The 20,073-nt window shown below is 43.8% G+C and overlaps 1 protein-coding gene across 1 annotated transcript in view; it reads right to left on the reverse strand.

Annotated features, from left to right (window-relative positions):
* Positions 1 to 562: 562 nt before the first annotated feature.
* The window catches only part of LOC117368589 (vomeronasal type-2 receptor 26-like), a 32,238-nt gene continuing 12,727 nt past the window's right edge, over positions 563 to 20,073 (reverse strand). Inside the window, exons 3-6 of the mRNA XM_033962319.1 lie at positions 10,367 to 11,203; positions 5,862 to 6,089; positions 4,449 to 4,572; positions 563 to 1,473 (exon numbers count right to left, since the gene is read on the reverse strand). Of these exons, the coding sequence (XP_033818210.1) occupies positions 563 to 1,473; positions 4,449 to 4,572; positions 5,862 to 6,089; positions 10,367 to 11,203 (2,100 nt within the window). The remainder of the gene's footprint in view (positions 1,474 to 4,448; positions 4,573 to 5,861; positions 6,090 to 10,366; positions 11,204 to 20,073) is intronic.

Consider the following 20,073-nt stretch of genomic DNA (forward strand, 5'->3'; position numbering starts at 1 on the left):
ATTTCTTCAGACTATGATTTTTCACCACATTATACAGATTATTACTTTATCACTTTAGCACACCACACGTCCAATAATTGCATATGAATTGCATGTTCTTGGTTATTTTTATTATTTTTATTTACATTTGTTAGGACCCCTGAGGAAGGCGTGTTTACCGAAACAAGGACCGTTTCGGGTTCCTTGGTTTGTAAAAAGGTGGTATCTTTGACCGCATTTAATATTTGATATAATAAACATAGCCTGCATCTTGTACAGATTGTCTGCAGTTTTTTCTTGTTTTGTGTTTGCAACTCTGACTGGTGCCATTCCAGAAATGACACCAGTCAGGTATACCTCTGATCAACTGTATCCTTCTGCTTTCCTTCTAATGCTAGTCCTTTGCCCTTCTCTATACATTCTCCATTACTTTTCTTAAAAAACAAATTCCTATAATGCACCCCATCGGATTATCCTATTGACTCTGCTCTCCCAGTACAACCACTATTTTAATCTTTCTACAGGTTCATTTCTTCAGTACTGGAGGGTAGAATATAAAGTCCGTGACTTTAGTTATACTGTTTTATATACTGGTAGATTGTTTTCCAATTAAATGCTCCCTTGTGTTCATCTCAGGCCTGAGCAGAATAATGTAGCACTTTGGGATAAAGATACAGCTCAACAGTCCTATACTAGATAACAGCATTGCAAATATCTCCACAGTTACCATGTATTTGTCCTTTGTACTCAGGTAAACCGGGATGAAGGACACCCAAACACTGCAGAACACCAGCATACTGAAAGTGATCAATTGGGCCTCATTAAAACTGTTAGGTAAACGTCTGGCTAAGAAAGCAACAATGAAACTTAATATAGCCAATAAGCCCATATACCCGATCACACTGTAAAATGCAAAGAGGGAGCCTTCATTGCATATTAGTATCATCCTTCCAAGATCAGTCTGTATGTCGTAGTCTGGGAATGGGGGAGAGATGAGTAACCACACAGTGCAGATCAGAACTTCACCCAGGGAGCACAGAAGGACCAAGAAGCTGAGTACTCTGGACCCCACCCATTCCCTTAACCTGCTTCCAGGCTTTGTGGCTTTGAAAGCAATGACAACTGTGATGGTTTTTGCCAGGACTGCAGAAACAGAGACTGAGAAAATGATCCCAAAAGCAGTTTGCCGGAGCAGACAGGTCAGCTTCTCCGGACGCCCAATGAATAGCAAGGAACAGAGGAAGGAGAGCATGAGGGAGAGAAGGAGGATGAAGCTGAGATCTCGGTTATTGGCTTTCACTACAGCAGTCTCTCGATATTTAAGAAATATTCCTAGAGTTCCAGCAGTGATTGCACATAATACAATGGCTAAGGAAGCCAAAGCCGCACCCAGTGGATCCTCGTAGGAAAGGAACTCGATGGTTCTTGGAATGCAGCCGTCTTGCTTCTTCGTGGGCCACTGGTCATCGGGACATTTCAGACATTTTTCCATATCTAAAAATGAACTGTATTTTTGTCAGCATTTGAATAAAATATGCTATTTTTATATTTAAATTTTTTTTATTGTAGTTTGAAAACTAAGAACAAATATATACAAAACAGTTATCTGTGAAACAAATATCAAATATTCATTTAAAAAAATAACTACAATCAATCAATTGAACAGAATTCTAAGTTGTGTATTTCCGTATGGGAGAGACAAGGCGGATATGAAACGGTAAGCCCACACCTTGGTCCAAAGAGTATCAGTATTGCATTTCCCTAGAAGAGTTTTCCCATGAGTCCATATAGCGAAAACGAGAAGGTGCTATTTTTTAGGGAACAAATTTAAGTCTGAAGCTCACATTGATCCCCGTCAACATGGATTTACAAAAGGGAGATCGTGCCAATCCAACCTGATCAGCTTCTTTGACTGGGTGACGGGGAAGCTAGATATTGGGGAGTCCCTGGACATCGTGTACCTGGACTTTAGCAAAGCATTCGATAGCGTACCACACCGCAGGTTGCTGAGCAAGATGAGTTCTATAGGATTAGGTGACACATTGACGAAATGGGTTGGAAACTGGCTTGGAGGTAGGCTTCAAAGGGTGGTGGTGAACGGCACACCCTCTGAAATGACGGAGGTGATCAGTGGAGTGCCACAGGGCTCGGTCTTGGGCCCAATCCTATTCAACATCTTTATAAGGGACTTGGCAGAAGGGCTTCGGGGTAAAATAACATTATTCGCCGATGACGCCAAACTAAGTAATGTAGTGGGCAAATGCACAATAGATGATGTTTCAATGCCCGACAACATGATGCACGACCTACTCCTACTGGAGCGCTGGTCTAGGTCCTGGCAACTCAACTTCAATGCCAAAAAATGCAAAGTTATGCACCTGGGCAACCAAAATCCATGCAAGACTTACACCCTAAATGGAGAGATCCTAACAAGAACTGAAGCAGAACGTGACATAGGGGTGATCATCAGTGAGGACATGAAGGCTGCCAATCAAGTTGAGCAAGCTTCATCCAAAGCAAGACAAGTCATAGGTTGCATACGTAGGGGTTTCGTCAGCCGAAAGCCGGAAGTCATTATGCCGCTGTATAGATCCATGGTGAGGCCCCATCTGGAATACTGTGTGCAATTCTGGAGGCCGCATTATCGCAAGGATGTGCTGAGAATGGAGTCGGTTCAGAGAATGGCCACCCGGATGGTCTCGGGACTCAAGGATCTCCCATACGAGGAACGGCTAAACAAATTGCAGCTATACTCTCTCGAGGAGCGCAGAGAGAGGGGGGACATGATCGAGACGTTCAAGTATCTCTCGGGCCGCATAGAGACGGAGGAAGATATCTTCCTTTTCAAGGGTCCCACGACAACAAGAGGGCATCCGTGGAAAATTAGGGGAGGGAAACTACGAGCTGACACCAGGAAATTCTTTTTCACAGAAAGGGTGGTTGATCGCTGGAATAGTCTTCCAATGCATGTGATCAAGGCCAGCAGCGTGCCTGATTTTAAGGCCAAATGGGATCGTCACATGGGATCTATTCACAGGGCGAAGGTAGGGGAGGGATCTATTCATAGGGCGAAGGTAGGGGAGGGACATTAAGGTGGGCAGACTAGATGGGCCTTGGCCCTTATCTGCCATCTATTTCTATGTTATGTTTCTATGTTTCTATTTTGATACATTCACTAAAGAGGAACAAAAATAATTGGGTCAGTATTCATCCACCATGGTCAGCATTTTTTTTTCTTCAACACCAGTTGTGGCAATTAAACAAAACTCATGTATTCAGTGCCAATATCTGCTGATTCTGCTGCCCTTTCATCCAGATATTTCTCCACCCACTGCCTCAGTACTATCTGGATTTTCAGCTGTGCTTTACAAATCAGTGGTAGCATTGGCTAGGGGAATTATCCAGATGAAGGTGGAAAGAAATTTTTTAACAGGGCACCTATCATAAAAGGGTAAGGAATTGGCCTACTTATGAGGGTACTATTTCATTAGGAGAAGAGTCGTATAACAGGATATATTTATTTGTAACGCTTGTAATTGTGAATCTACGGTTCATTGACTGGGTTAATCACACAAAGGATTATTTTACATGAGCAAAGTACATGCATCATGGCACATACTTTTCAACTAGGCAGTATTCTTGGAAGGGTTTTTACACATGTATGTTACCATGTAATTTACAGCTTAAAGTTGCTGCCCTGTAATGGAATTATTCCCATTATAGCTTCATTATCCAGGTAATTACTTTTGAATATTAGGCTCAAGGAAAGGTAGAGGGTGGAATCGGGAATAGTCTGTGAAAATATTTCTTTACATAAAGAAAACTTTCCTCTTTTCAAAGTCGTGCAGCCACAGCTCAGTAATTCCCAGTGGGCTTCAGTTCAGTTACCACAGTAATCGCCTTCATAAGTGACCCGAATGATTAAAATGTACCTGTGGAGCCACACTGCTAAAAGAGCACAACAAATGAGTATACCCAACTGTGTACCCTTTTGTGCGCCCTGAAGAATTATAATCTACTATTTGGTTGAGCTCTTTGTTCTTTATCTGTATGTGTATTAGCATTGGTCTTCTCGTTTATTCTTGTTTAAAATTTCTGGAATAGAATAACTGTGAATGTCACAATACAAACAGACACATTTTAGTAAAGTTATCAACCATCACAATAACTTCTCTTGTTAAAGCAGGAGCTATTAAGTGTTCCTAAGATAGCAGTTATGTGAAAAATACAAGCTGTGGAATGACACTTCACGAGAAACCAAAGGCTCGTATGTTTGCTGTGGTGTTTTATTGGTTTAAATACTGTCATATTGATTTTGTTTTAATATATGATATCAGTTTACCTTTATTTATTGTGCATGTGAAGTAGTAACAATGGATGGGTATAAACATAACAGACAAAGTGAAATGAAGTTTCTTCATTTTTTCTTTTATTGTAACCTTATTTTTCTTGGTTACTGTTTTTCTTACCTGTTGCATTGGAGAACTCTCCCTCAGCACAAGAGACACAGTCATAGCAACATTTCTGGCTCCCCTCTTTGGGAGCCTTCCTGTATCCTGGCCTACAGCTCTTGCTGCACACAGAACGAGGAGTCTGAGGAACAACAGCAAGGACAACTTGTGAGCTTTCACAGGAGATGGATTCTATTTCCCATGTCCACATAATCCCAGAGTCATTTTGAGAAAGATATAAGATAAAGGGTTTCCCTTCTCTTATTCTGCTTCTTCTAGGTATTTCTGACACAGGTATGTTTCATTCAGATTTTTAGGTGGGTGGTTGGAAAGGGGGAAAGTGACCACAAGGGGAGTGTGGGGGGTGATTACTTAATAGCTCAGTTTGGGTATCTTTTTAACAGATGCTTTTAAAACAGGTCTAGCTCCGAACATTTAAATTATGTCCTGGACATCTTTTTGAAAGCTTCAATTATCCCTGCAAGATATCCAAGTCTAAGCATGCCCAAAGCCCACCCATAGCACACCACCAAAACAACACTCTTGAATTTTGGATGCACAGTAGCTGGGACGCCTCTCCAAATGTCTTGAAAGTTGGTTTTGAAAATTGGCACTTGGACATCCTGATAATTAAAACGTCCAAGTGCCAGTGTATGCCGTTTTTGGATGTCAACTATATTATCAGAATTAGCTAGGTGAAGTAAAAATATTAATCATAGAATAACCTTCATCTAACCGTGAACACAACAGCAAATCAGCCAAAGCAAAGTATCCAAGACCGCGATCAAACTAGCAAATCAGCCAAAACAAAGTACCCAAGATGGCAATCAAAATGAAGTATCCAAGACCGCGATCAAACCAGCAAATCAACCAAAACAAAGTACCCAAGACCGCAATCAAAATGAAGTATCCAAGACCGCGATCAAACCAGCAAATCAGCCAAAACAAGTATCCAAGACTGCGATCAAAATGAAGTATCCTAGACCTCGATTAAAATGAAGTATCCAAGATGGCGATCAAACCAGCAAATCAGCCAAAACAATGTATCCAAGACTGCGATCAAAACAGCAAATCAGCCAAAGTGAAGTGACTGAGATTGAGCCTCCATGATGGATTTTATTGTTATTAATGATCTGAATCGGGTGCAGCTACTTGTATGTATCTAGAGCTCAGCTAATATTGACTTCTTCTGGTGTCCAGATGTCACTGAAGTATGACAGACACTGTTCCTGGTCCTCGTGATCCCACAGCACAAATGCCAGCCACAGAACGTGTACCCAGGTCTCCCACAAAGTAATTTACATACTGTCACTGAGCTGGTGGTCCAATGACAATCTGATCTTTTTAATGCCAGCCAGGATGACCTATAATACTCTCTCTTAATATGAGGATGCTGACCCTGAGTATTAGAACAATGTAATTCACCCTCACCTGTTTAAAGAGCGGTTGCCACCGGATGGCGCTCTCGTTGATGAAGAGTTGTTGATCGGAAGGGGCAGAAGGATGAAAGCTGCCCACAAGGGTTTGGATGAGGGCTCCGTTGGGCAAATAAATACAGTTTAGAATGTCATATCGAGTGGGAGTGTCCCCTTTCTCATCAAAGAAAATCTCATTTCCAATAGAAGGTTTAAAATGAATATTCCTAAGAAAATTATTCAGCTGGAAAAAAAAAGGAAACAATCAGGAAATTGCATGGAGAAAGTGCTGGAAACTCACCTGAATGTATGAGGTGAGGTACCAGAGAGCAATATTTTCAGTACCAGTGAGAGGTCACTAGATGTGTAGGCATGACAAGAATGCAAAGTCTATATGTAAGAAAGGTATATGGTAGGAGACATTATTTTTTTTTTCAGCAGATATGGGAATTTTATAAAGGTAAATTTCTATCTACTATAATAAAACCCTAAGCGCGCATGCGCACTCCTACCTGCATGTTCCGTGATCCGTATGTCCGTGGTGGTAGGAGTGCGCATGCGTGCTTAGGGTTCTATTACCTTGGAAGAAAAAACGGCACCACATTCACGGAACCACAAGGATGTTCTGAGCGAAGATATTTTTAAGTTCTAAGCCGCGGTGGCGGCTACTCTCATGAGCCCCACCTGAGTCGGAGAAGTCTTCCAACACAGATGGGGATTGTGAAACGAGCCGCCGCGGCAGCTTTAAACTTAAAAATAACTCCAGCACAGAACTAAACGATCGACAAAAGAACGTCGGACATTGCATGTGATCCCAGCCGCTCCTCACACACACTAGCAGGCAAAACAGCTTCCCATGCACCCACGCAACCTCTAAGCGTGGCCCACCCTGCTCTTCAGCTCCTCCAGGTAGCGGCAGACCTATCTACAGCCAGGAAGTACTGTAAGGCCCTCTGCTGCTCTTCTGTCTTTCTCTTCTAAACAGCCAGATGCTGGACAGGGGAATCAGGTAAGGGATGCTGCAGTATAAGGGGAGCAGGGAAGAGGTGCTGCTGGGCAGGGGGGAGGAAACAGGAAGGGAGGCCTACTGCTGGGCAGGGGGAGCAGGGAAGAAGTGCTACTGAGCAGGGGGGCTGTAACAGGAAGGGAGGCCTACTGCTGAACAGGGGGAGCAGGGAAGAGGTGCTTCTGGGCAGGGGGTAGGTAACAGGAAGGGAGGCCTACTGCTGGACAGGGGGGGAGCAGGGAACAGGTGCTGGGCAGGGGGAAGGTAAAACGAAGGGAGAAGGGCTGCTGTTGGACATGGGGAGCAGTGAAGGTGTGCTGCTGGACAGGGGGGAAGGTAAAAGGAAGGGAGAAGGGCTGCTTCTGGACAGGGGGAGCAGGGAAGAGGTGCTGCTGGACAGGGTAGGTAAAATGAAGGGAGAAGGGCTACTGATGGACAGGGGGGGAAAAAGAGACAGAAAGAAAGACAGACAGAAAGCAGCCAAGGAGAGAAAAAAAAAAAAGAAAGACAAAGACACACATCTATTCTAGCACCCGTTAATCTAACGGTCTTAAAGACTAGTTGATGCATATTTACCATATTTATTCAATTTTTTATACTGTTCTCCCCAGTGTGTTCAGAACGGTTTACTTGAATTTATTCAGGTACACATTCATTTTTCTCTGTCTGACCCAATGGACTCTCAATCTATCTAATGGACCTGGGGCACGGGGAGGATTAAGGGACTTGCATAGGGTCAGCATGGATTTGAACCCACAACCTTAACATACTGAGGTTGTAGCTTTAACCACTGCACCACATGCTTCCCTCCTTGTTACTGTCATAATGGCTTGGTTTCCCTTTATTGATACTACTGGCTTTGAATTTCAGAATCTGCCTTGAACTGTCAAAGGAAAAGCAAAATACAAATGTCCATATTCAATTCAATCTTGTGTGTTAAGTTTTCAGAGCATCAATGCATTAAGAGATAGTTCTTCGTATCTCAGGGCAGCACCCCTTCCTACATTTTAGGTGCATCTTACAGCCCACATCCTTATAGAATAATGGCACAAACCCACTTTGTGCTAGAATTGAGAGGTACAGGAAAAAAGGGTGGGGAACAAAGATACCAATGTAAAAAAATAGTCCCAACAAAAAAAGGTGGGATAAACAATAGTCGGTACCCTGATGACTTTATATTGCATGAGTCTGTGGCGGTTACGAGGGGCCGCTGGAAAGTTCTCAGCCCAACCAAGAAGAGCCTGATGTGGAGCCATGAAACTTGCAAGTTATTCCACACTTTTCATTTCAATGAGGCAAATGCATCTAGTACTACTACTGTTTATTATTTCTATAGCGCTGAAAGGCGTATGTAGCACTGTACATTTTAACATACAATAGACCAGGGGTGCCCACATTTCTTTGGCTTGTGAGCTACTTTTAAAATGATCAAGTCAAAATGATCTACCAACAATAAAATATAAAAAAAACCACAAAGCACACTGTACGCAGAGAAAATGTTATTTATATTCCCTCGGAAAATATGACCACATAACAAACGCCTACCTAGACTCACATTGGCTACCGATCAGAGCCAGAATCCAATTCAAACTATACTGTCTAATCTTCAAAGTACTCAACGGTACAGCACCTGCCTATCTAATCGATCGCCTACACCGGAACCTTCCACCCAGAATAAGAAGAACACTGACACCATTCTCATACCCACCACTCAACGGCACTCATCGTAAAAAGCTTTACGATAACCTCATAGCAACGCATGCAGCAAAACTCGAACCCTCCATAACCAGATTATTAACCTCAACATCTGACTTCAAAGCATTCCGCAAAGAACTCAAAACGCTACTTTTCAAAAAGCATATTCATAACACCTAATCTCCTCTTCCACATACACCGACCAGGTTACCCTCTCCCTGACACCAAATCCTCAACCGACCAAAAACCGGAATAAGATTTGATATGTAATGTAATATAACTGCTCTCAACCAATGTTACCAAGTCTATACTCATTATGTAACTATGTCTTACCCTAAATGTCATGTACCCTCCTGGAAATGTCCAGCTTCTTCTTATGTAATCCGCTTTGAACCGCAAGGTACAAGCGGAATAGAAATCACTAATGTAATGTAATGTAATGTAATATTCAGGTTTTTTTCAAAGAGGTCAAGGCAGATGACTTTAAAATATGCAATGTCACCTCAGTAACAACTATACAAAAATAGACAAATATACCCCCTCCCCTTTTACTAAACTGCGATAGCGGTTTATAGTGCAGGGAGCTGCGCTGAATGCCCTGTGCTACTCTTGACACTCATAGGCTCCCTGCGGAAAAAACTGCTATTGCAGTTTAGTAAAAGGGGGCCATAGTGCAAAATATAGACAGCAAATATAAATTCTCAAAATGGATACATTTTGATCACTAAATTGAAAATAAAATCATTTTTCTTACCTTTGCTGTCTGGTGATTTCATGAGTCTCTGGTTGCACTTCCTTCTGACTGTGCATCCAATCTTTCTTTCTTTCTTTCTTTTGTCCTGCATGCTTCCTCTCCTCCAGACCTCATTCCATTCCCAAACCAACATCTCTCTCTGTCCCTCCATGAGTCCAACTTTTTCTTCCTCTCTCTTTGCCTGCCACCTGACACACTCCATTCTCTCCCCCAACTTTTTCTTCCTCTCTCCCTGCCCCTTCCTCCCCTCTCTTTCTCTCCCTGCCCCCCTTCCTTTCTATCTCTTTCTCTCTCCCTGCCACTCCCAAGCCACTGTCGCTGATTTCTCCCTGCTTCCCAGACACCGCAAAAGCCAGGCCCGTATACACACTGCACAAGGGCCTGGCCCACAAGCCTCCCCCCCCTGATATCAATTCTGACATCAGAGAGGAAGTTCCGGGCCAGCCAGGCAGCGATTGGCTGGCCTGGAACTTCATCTCCGACATCAGAATTGACTTTGGGAGGGGAAGGCTTGTGGGCCTGAAGCTTGTGCAGTGGCTGCACGTGCCTGGCTTTTGCAGGGAGACGCAAAGGCAACGCAAGTCTATCGCAGAGAGAAAAGTACCCATGGGAGAGGAGTTGGGGAGAAAGAGAGAGAAAAGAACTCACAAGAGAGGGGGTTGTGGAAAGAGAAAATGAGGGAGAGAAAACACCCATGGGGGATGGAGGGAGAAGAATCCTTGAGGGGTTAGGTAGAGAAATGTACCTGTGGGGGGAGAGAAAGAGAAAAGCACTGAAAGGGTACAGAAGATGAGAAGGTGACTAAGGAAATGGATGAAAAATGGGGCGGGGCAGGGGCAAAACTGGTGAAAGGTGGGGTGTTGGGAAGGGTGAGACTAGTGGAAAGGAGTTCTGGGGCGGAGTCATGTGACCTCTTTGTTGACTTCACAAATATGGTAACCCTATATTCAGTATCACTTTGTGCTTGGTTGGCTGTTGTGTGTGTCTTTGTTTTCTATATAAGCAGGTGGCTATGTGTTTTTGCCTCGCTCACACCTCCTGCTTATAACATCTGGTGTCATTTTACCTGCCATGGCTGGAATCTCTGCCGCAGACTCTCTCTGTCAGTAATCGGTCCTTGTAAGGGCTCTGCCGTGTACATTTGATGTAAAGCATGTGCCAGGGCATAGACTGCTGTATAAATATTGTAAGAGAACCTGAAATTATAGACATCATACAGAAAAGAATCCAGGCTTCGTAGCGTCTCAGACCCAGTACAATTAGGCAACCTATCAAAATCTGGCCAAAATCTCAAAATCTTTGTGCCTGGCAGCCTACATCTGAAATTTATCTGCCAAATTAATTTCAGTAAAACATCATTTGGAAACATGGTAGGATTCACACTATAAAGGAAATCCTTGAATCCAGGAATTTCACCTTTTGGGATAGAAAATGCTATCGAGCCATTTAAGATCTGGAAAGCATTTCCTAAATTGAAATCTGTAATAATTGGCAGAGTTGCTGACAGAATCCACACTTTCGGAGGTATTTCATGTTTTCTCCATTCTTTGATCATGAACTGCTGGAGCAGATAGACCATACTACTGTAGAGGATTATCACGCTGCAGGTGGAACTGCGAATCAGGTGAACAACCTCCGGTGTAGTTTGATAATTCCCAATCAGTGGTATCATTGCTAAAAACTCAACACAACCTCCGCTCTGAATAATTGTCCACTTAAGTTCTTCACCAGCTGATTGTCCTTGATAATCAGCCGATGTCAGGATCCCAACCCAGGTCCATCCAAAGTGCCGGAGTAACTGTATAATAGCGTCATACTGAGAGCGCTCATTAGGGACCATTCGGAAAAAGGATGGAAAGAGAATCCGGTCACTGAAGATGGGATCCATTGCTCCATAACTGATCTGTGAAGGACACAAAAAATGGCATTTTAGAGAGGAAGCCTAAGACTGTACAACGCAGATGGAGGCCCATTTCTCAACTACTGTCAAACAGGATCTGTTGACACACAGTCTGCTCTGTGATACATGAAAAATGGACATTCATGCATGAACAGTCATTTTACAAAGAAACATCTATGTTATAAAATAACCACACCATCTAAAAGCTGCTGTTACAACAATGTCCATGCTACTGCTGAACACAAAATCAAACAAACTACAGGGCCACATTGTTTCTCCTTGCAGCTACTGGTCTCGCCCACCGTTGACATTACTTCAAGTTCCAGGGCAGAGCAGGAAGCCGTGAGGAGGAACACTGCAGCTCTGCGGTTTGTTTGTTTTTCTCATTTCAGAAAGGGGTAGATGCTGGATAAGGGGGATTAGATGCTAGATGTGGGAGAGGGGAAGATAAGGGGCAAATTCTGAATGTAGGGGGGAGAGGAAGGACAGACGCTGGATGAGGGTTGAGAAAGACAGACAGAAAAGGTTCAAAGAAGAGCGACTAGGATGATAAAGGGGATGGAGCTCCTATTGCATGAGGAAGGGCTCTTCAGCTTGAAAAAGAGATGACTGAGGGGAGATATGATTGAAGTCTACAAAATCCTGAGTGGAGTAGAATGGGTACAAGTGGATCGCTTCTTCACTTTGTCAAAAATTACAAAGACTGGGGGATACTCGATGAAGTTAAAGGGAAATAATTTTAAAATCAATAGGAGAAAATATTTTTTCACGTTGCCAGAGATTGTGGTAAGAGTGGGGGAAGCCACTGCTTGCCCTGTATTGGTAGCATGGAATGTTGTTGCTTTTTGGGTTTTGGCCAGGTTCTAGGGACCTGAATTGGCCACCGTGAAAACAGGCTACTGGGCTTGATGGGCTATTGGTCTGACCTAGTAAGGCTATTCTTACTAGGTCAGGATGAGGAGAAATGTGAAAGAGAGGAGAAATGTGAAAGAGAGAAAGAGGGGTAGATGTTCAATAGAAGGGGGAAGAGAGGAAATAAATGCTGGAGGTTGTGGCTTCTGAAACCTAATTGAAAAATATATTTAGTCCAGTAAAATAGTTTCATCATATTATTCAAATTTTGGTGTTAATTTATAGTATAATATAACATAGTAACACAGTAAATGACGGCAGAGATAGACTTGAACGGTCCATCCAGTCTGCACTTAAATTATACCCATTAAAAAATACATGATTAAATTAACTTGTCTCTTCTTTGATATTTCTGGGCCGTAGACTGTAAAGTCTGATATTGTCCTAGGTTCCAATTGCTGAAGTTGTCATCCAAGCTCAATCCAGCCTATCCAACCATCCCATTGTTTGCAGGATATTTACCGTAAAGTCTGGCTAGTAACATCTTCATGTTCCAAATTAGTTTACTTCTGCTTTCTTTAAATTTTTCAGCATGCATTGGTGTCGTATTGTGGCTTGTTGGGGGTTCAGTTTAATATTTGTTTACATATTTCTATTTTTAATTTATGGTTAGTTATTTTATACTGCGTGAGGATCTGTGTTCTGTGTATATGAAATTGAGAAATTAGATTTTTACCTGCTAATTTTCTTTCTTTTAGACTCTCTAGACCGGTTCAGCTGTCACTGATGGGTAATAGCTCATTATGATCAAATGTGAAAAATTAAGAACATAAGAACTGCCATCTCCGGATCAGACCCATGGTCCATCGAGTCTGGCGATTCACACACGCAGAGGCCCAGTCAGGTATACACCTGATGTAGTTTTAGTCACCCATATCCCTCTATGCCTCTCGTAAGGAGATGTGCATCTAATTTGCCTTTGAATCCTAGCACAGTGGATTCCTTAATAACCTCCTTTGGGAGAGCATTCCAGGCGTCTACTACTCGCTGCGTGAAGCAGAACTTCCTGATATTTGTCCTGGACTTGTCCCCCCTTAGCTTCAAACCATGTTCTCTTGTCCGTGTCACGTTAGACAATGTAAATAATTTATTTTCCTGCTCTATTTTATCGATGCCTTTCAGTATTTTGAACGTCTCGATCATGTCCCCTCTCAGCCTCCTCTTCTCAAGGGAGAACAGTCCCAGTTTCTTGAGTCGTTCCTCATATTCCAAGTTCTCCATACCTCTTATTAGCTTCGTTGCTCGTCTCTGCACCCTCTCCAGCAGTTTTATATTCTTCTTTAGGTTGGGAGACCAATGTTGGACACAGTATTCCAAGTGTGGTCTGACCATTGCTCTATAAAGCGGCATTATGACTTTCTTCGATCTACTCGTGATTCCTTTCTTTATCATGCCTAACATTCTGTTTGCTTTCTTTGCCGCTGCCGCGCATTGTGCCGATGGCTTCAGGGTCCTATCTATCAGTACACCCAGGTCCTTTTCTTGCTCGCTCTTACTCAGAGTTGTGCCTGACATTCTATACTCGTGTTCCTTATTCTTACTACCTAAATGCATTACTTTGCATTTCTCCACGTTGAACTTCATCTGCCATTGCTCTACCCATTTCTCTAACTGATACAAGTCGCACTGGAGTTCCTCGCTATCCTCCTGCGATCTGATTGCCCGGCATAGCTTTGTGTCGTCTGCAAACTTAATGATCTCACTGGATATTCCGTCTTCCAGGTCATTGATATAAATATTAAATAGGATCGGCCCAAGTACCGAGCCCTGGGGCACACCACTAGTCACTTTCTCCCAGTCTGAGAACTTCCCATTTATGCCCACTCTCTACTTTCTGTTTTCCAGCCATTTGCCTATCCACCTTTGTATATCTCCCTCTATTCCATGGCTTTGTAGTTTCCTGAGAAGTCTTTCATGTGGAACTTTGTCGAACGCTTCCTGGAAGTCCAAATATATTATATCCACCGGCATTCCACTATCAATTTGCTTGTTCACGGTCTCAAAAAATTGAAGTAAATTTGTTAAACATGATTTCCCTTTCCTGAACCCATGTTGACTGGGTTTCAGCAAGTCGTGTGTATCTAAGTGCCGGACTATGCTATCCTTGATCAGTGCTTCAACCATCTTTCCATGGACAGACGTAAGGCTCACAGGTCTGTAGTTGCCCGGTTCTCCTCTCGATCCTTTTTTGAAAATTGGCGTGACTTTCGCTATCTTCCAGTCGTCTGGTATCTGTCCAGTTCTGATTGTCAGATTGGCAAGTTTTTGCAATAACTCTACGATTTCAACCTTCAATTCCTTTAAGACTCTCGGGTGAATTCCATCCAGTCCAGGGGATTTGTCACTTTTAAGTTTGTCGATCTGGTAGTATATCTGGTCCAACTCCACTTCGACTGTGGTGAGGCTGTCTTCTATTACTCCACTAAACATTTTCACTGCTTCTGGTATTTTTGCGGTATCCTCCTCCGTAAAGACGGACGCAAAGTAGGAATTTAGTTTGTCTGCAATTTGTTTATCTTCCTTGATGTACCCTTTTCTTCCCTGGTCGTCCAGGGGTCTCACCGTCTCTTTTGCGGGTTTTTTCCCTTTCACGTATCTAAAGAAGGGCTTGAAGTTTTTGGCCTCTTGCGCTATTTTTTCATCATAGTCCTTTTTGGCATCCCTCACCGCCTTGTGACATTTCTTCTGATCATCTTTATGTTTTTTCCATGCTTCGGTTGTTTTCATGTGTTTCCATTTTTTAAAAGAGTCCTTCTTTTCTTTTATGGCTTCCCTCACCTGTCTGGTAAGCCATGCCGGTTCTCCTTTACCTTTTGTTCTCCCTTCTTTGGAAATCCTCGGAATGTGGAGATTTTGTGCTTCTGTGATAGTATTTTTCAGTAAGGACCATGCCTGGTGTACCGTTTCGAGTTTGTCCACCTTTTTCTTGAGTCGTTGTTTCACCATGGCTCTCATGCGATCGTATTTGCCCTTTTTAAAGTTTAAGGTTGTGGTTAAGGTTTTGGCACGTTTTCTATTCCCGATGTCAAGCTTAAAGTTGATCACATTGTGATCGCTCGTCCCCAGCGGTACCGTAACTTCTACTTCTTTTGTCTGTCCCGTGAGGCCATTTAGTACCAAGTCCAGGGTGGCGTTGCCTCTTGTTGGCTCTTTTACCATTTGTTCCAGGAAGCAATCCCCTAGCGCCTCCAGGAACTTGGCCTCCTTGCCGCAGTTGGAGTTTCCTAGTTTCCAGTCTATCCTTGGGAAATTGAAGTCTCCCAATATTATTACATTGCCCGTCTTGCATTCTTGTTTGATTTCCTCTATCATTTCTGAGTCAGTTTCCTCCGCCTGTCCTGGGGGACAATAGTAAAGGCCAATTTTCGTGTCTGCGCTGTTTTGGCCAGGAATCTTGATCCAGAGGGACTCCAGCTTCTCTTTTGTTTCCGTCATAGCCACTCCAACAGATTCTACTCCTTCCTGAACATATAGGGCAATACCTCCACCTTTCTGCCCTACTCGATCACTTCTATATAGTTTGTATACCTGTAGTACTGTGTCCCATTTGTTTTCTTCATTCCACCATGTTTCTGTTATGCCAATGATTTCCAACTTATCATGTCTTGCTATTGTCTCTAGTTCCCCCATTTTGTTTCCTAGACTTCTAGCATTCGTATACATACATTTGAGTTCTCTTCGTGTTACCTTTTTGGACTTTCTACTCTTTGCTGTCCGTACTGTTTCTTTCACGGTATCCTTAACCGCTCCAGTGTTGTCTCCCTTGTTTGCTGTGCGGTCATCCCTTCCTGTATCTGAGTTGTCCCTTTCTGCCTTGTCTTCCTTATTTGCTGTGAGGTCATCCCCTCCTGTGTATGAGTAGTAGCCCATGGTTCCTTCATCGGGACATCCTATCGTCCGTGCCATCGACTGGTGGTCGACTGTCGGCTTTCCCCTATTTATTAGTTTAAAGCCTTCTCGATGGCCTTCTTCATGTTGCCTGCCAATACTCTTGCTCCTTCCTTGTTGAGGTGTAGTCCATCCTTTCTGTAGTACTTGCGTTTTCCCCAGAACGCCGTCCAGTTGCGCACGAAGTCAAAGCCTTCTTCTTCGCACCATCGTCTCATCCAGGCGTTAATAGCTTGCAATTCCCCTTGTCTCTTTCCATCCGCTCTTGGTACTGGGAGGATCTCGGAGAAGGCCACCTTCACCTCCCTGATCTTCAGCTGTCTTCCAAGTGAGCGGAGCTGGCCCTTCATCTCTTCCCTGTCATACTTCCGTTCGCTCACATCATTTGTTCCCACGTGGATGAGCACAGCAGTATCCTCTCCCCCTGCGCTGTCTATGATCCTGGAGATCCTGTTGGCCACATCCTTCACTCTTGCTCCAGGCAGACAGGTGACGATTCTGTCCTCTCTTCCTCCTGCGGTGTGGCTGTCCACGTGACGTATAATGGAGTCGCCTACGATGATCCCCATCTTCTTTATTCGGGGGTTTCTTGGGGGTCGTAAGTCCACGTCTATGGTATAGGGCCAGTCTTCTTCCTCCAGTGCTACTCTTGAAATTGTTTTCGGCTCTTCAGATGGGGGGACGTCTTCCTGCGTTCTCTCTCTTACTCCTGGTGTGCGGATGTCTCCTACCTCATCTTCGGTTATTCTGTGTTTGCATGGGTGTCTTCTCTCCTCTCTTCCAGACCTTCTTTCTGGGTATCCTGGATACAGCTTTCCAGCCCTGGGATCTCTACGTGTTGCTGGTGGGCTTCCTCGATGAATCTTTCTAGTTCCGTGATCCCTTCGCTGGTATCAGGCTCCCCTAGCAACTTCTCCTGCATGCAGTTTTCCTCCTTCCTGGCAAGGAATTCTTCGAGTTCCATCACAGTTCCCTCCAGCAGCCGAACTTGCAGTTTCAGGCTGTCCAGTTCCTCGCATCGGCTCCAAACATATGCCCTAGTCCCCGAGGGGAGGTAGTCATACATACTGCAGCCGGTGCAGAAGACTGGAAAGCTCATCTTCTGGCTTCCGTGGGCGCTCATGTATTGTTCTCCTTCTCAATTGTGTGTGTCCTGCCCTCTTGATAGCAGTCCGCCTGTTGATTATTGGTCTCGGTTGTGTGGTGCTGTTGAGCTGATTGAGAGTGCTTGTCTCGGTGTGTGCTGTGTGGCTAGGTAATGGTAAACAAAAGAACAATAACCGGAATGTAACTTACTTATTGGGGCTCCCTGTTAGTCGGCCCAGCTTCCTGGCTCCTTCTGCAGGCTCCTTTGCAAAGGCGCTCTTGCTAAGGCGAGCGCCTTTACCGCGCGCCTTCGCCACGTGCCAAACGGCTGCGCGCCGTTGGCTCTCCTCCTGTTAAGGGGGAGTCCGGCGCTCTGGTGGTGACGCTGGCGGTGACGCGATGGGGGTGGGCGGAGCTCCCTCACGCTCCTCCACGCTACCGCTCGCTGCCTGCCTCCTGATTCTTCTCTATTTCTCCCGCTGCTGTCCTCGCCGGGCCTGCCTTCTCCTGCACCAGCCGAAGCTGCACTGTGTAGCGCCGCGCTCTCCTCCTGTTAAGGGAGAGTCCGGCGCTCTGGTGGTGACGCTGGCGGTGATGCGTTGTGGGTGGGCGGAGCTCCCTCACGCTCCCCCACGCTACCGCTCGCTGCCTGCCTCCTGCTTCTTCTCTCTCTCTCCCGCCGCTGTCCTCGCCGAGCCTGCCTTCTCCTGCACCAGCCGAAGCTGCACTGTGTAGCGCTGCGCTCTCCTCCAGTTTACTGCAAAGCAGACAAGATCCCCACAAAGTAAACCACTACCAAAGTGCTACTAAAGTGAAGGAAAGTGTCTGAGAGCACCACTCAAAGGATCATAAAGTTTGTGACCTTTGATATATGTGGTGATGGTTTTCTTTCATCGACAACACCTTCATTCTTTTTACGGCGTTTATCACAGCTTAAATAATCTTACATTAAATGCCCATTTTAATCTTTTTTTTTTTTTTAATTATTTATTCAGTTTCAAACTTACAATAAGTATGATAATATGTGCAAACAAATTAATAATAAATATATCACTTAATAATAATCAATAGTACAAATGATATACTCTTATCTCCCATCCTTCCCACCCTTTCCTATCATATGATCAATACCTTATACAATATGTAACAATAAAATTACCCCCTCCCTCTCCCCCCCTCACAATTGAACTTGTAAATTTAAGGGGGGGGGGAAAATGTCATCTAATCAGTACAATACTTTGTTTATGGCTCCCACACATGTTGAAATTTCCTGAAACATCCCCGCTGTATTGCAATAAATCTCTCCATTTTATAAACATGACATAAGGAATTCCACCAGAAATTATAATTTAATCTACTCCAATTTTTCCAATTATACGTAATTTGTTGAATGGCATCTCCAGTCATTATAAGTAATAATTTGTTATTATTTGTATAAATCTGACTTTTTGATCTCATTGCCATACCAAACAGCACAGTATCATATGATAATGCCACTGGTTTGTCTAATAAACAATTAATTTGGTCCCAAATTGATTTCCAAAAGGTCATAATAAATGGACAATAGAATAATAAATAGTCTAAAGTCCCTGCTTCGAGATGACAGTGCCAACATTTATTAGACTTAGAGCTATCCAATTTTTGTAACCGAACAGGGGTCCATAATGCTCTATGCAATAGAAAAAACCAAGTTTGTAACCTGATTCAATTTAAATTTTTTTCTTTTTTCTTCTTAGCTATTTCTGGGCAAGAATCCAAAGCTTTACCCGGTACTATGCTTGAGTTTCAACTGCCGAAATCTCTGTTAAGACTTACTCCGGCCCATCTACACCCTCCCAGCCATTGAAGCCCTCCCCAGCCCATCCTCCACCAAACAACCATATACAGACACAGACCATGCAAGTCTGCCCAGTACTGGCCTTAGTTCAATATTTAATATTATTTTCTGATTCTAAATCCTCTGTGTTCATCACACGCTTCTTTGAACTCAGTCACAGTTTTACTCTCCACCACCTCTCTCGGGAGCGCATTCCAGGCATCTACTACCCTCTCCGTAAAGTAGAATTTCCTAACATTGCCCCAGAATCTACCACCTTCAACCTCAAATTATGTCCTCTGGTTTTACCATTTTCCTTTCTCTGGAAAAGATTTTGTTCTACGTTAATACCCTTCAAGTATTTGAATGTCTGAATTATATCTCCCCTGTCTCTCCTTTCCTCTAGGGTGTACATATTCAGGGCTTCCAGTCTTTCCTCATACGTCTTCTGGCGCAAGCCTCCTATCATTTTCGTCGCCCTCCTCTGGACCACCTCAAGTCTTCTTATGTCCTTCGCCAGATACGGTCTCCAAAACTGAACACAATACTCCAAGTGGGGCCTTACCAATGACCTTCTTCCTTCTACTGACTATGCCTCTCTTTATACAGCCCAGCATCCTTCTGGCAACAGCCACTGCCTTGTCACACTGTTTTTTCGCCTTTAGATCTTCGGACACTATCACCCCAAGGTCCCACTCCATGTCCATGCATATCAGCTTCTCACCTCCCAGCATATACGGTTCCTTCCAATTATTAATCCCCAAATGCATTACTCTGCATTTTTTTGCATTGAATTTTAGTTGCCAGGCATTAGACCATTCCTCTAACTTTTGCAGATCTTTTTTCAAATTTTCCACTCCCTCTTCGGTGTCTACTCTGTTACAAATCTTGGTATCATCTGCAAAAAGGCACACTTTTCCTTCTAACCCTTCAGCAATGTCACTCACAAACATATTGAACAGGATTGGCCCCAGCACCGAACCCTGAGGGTCTCCACTACTCACCTTTCCTTCCTTCGAGCGACTTCCATTAACCACCACCCTCTGGCTTCTGTCTGACAGCCAGTTCACCACTTTGGGTCCTTACTTCAGCTTTTCAAGTTTGTTCAACAGCCTCCTATGAGGAACTGTATCAAAAGCTTTGCTGAAATCCAAGTAAATTACATCTAGCA

The sequence above is a fragment of the Geotrypetes seraphini genome, chromosome 10 (genome assembly GCF_902459505.1).
Source record: "Geotrypetes seraphini chromosome 10, aGeoSer1.1, whole genome shotgun sequence".
In the NCBI taxonomy this organism is placed as follows: domain Eukaryota; kingdom Metazoa; phylum Chordata; class Amphibia; order Gymnophiona; family Dermophiidae; genus Geotrypetes; species Geotrypetes seraphini.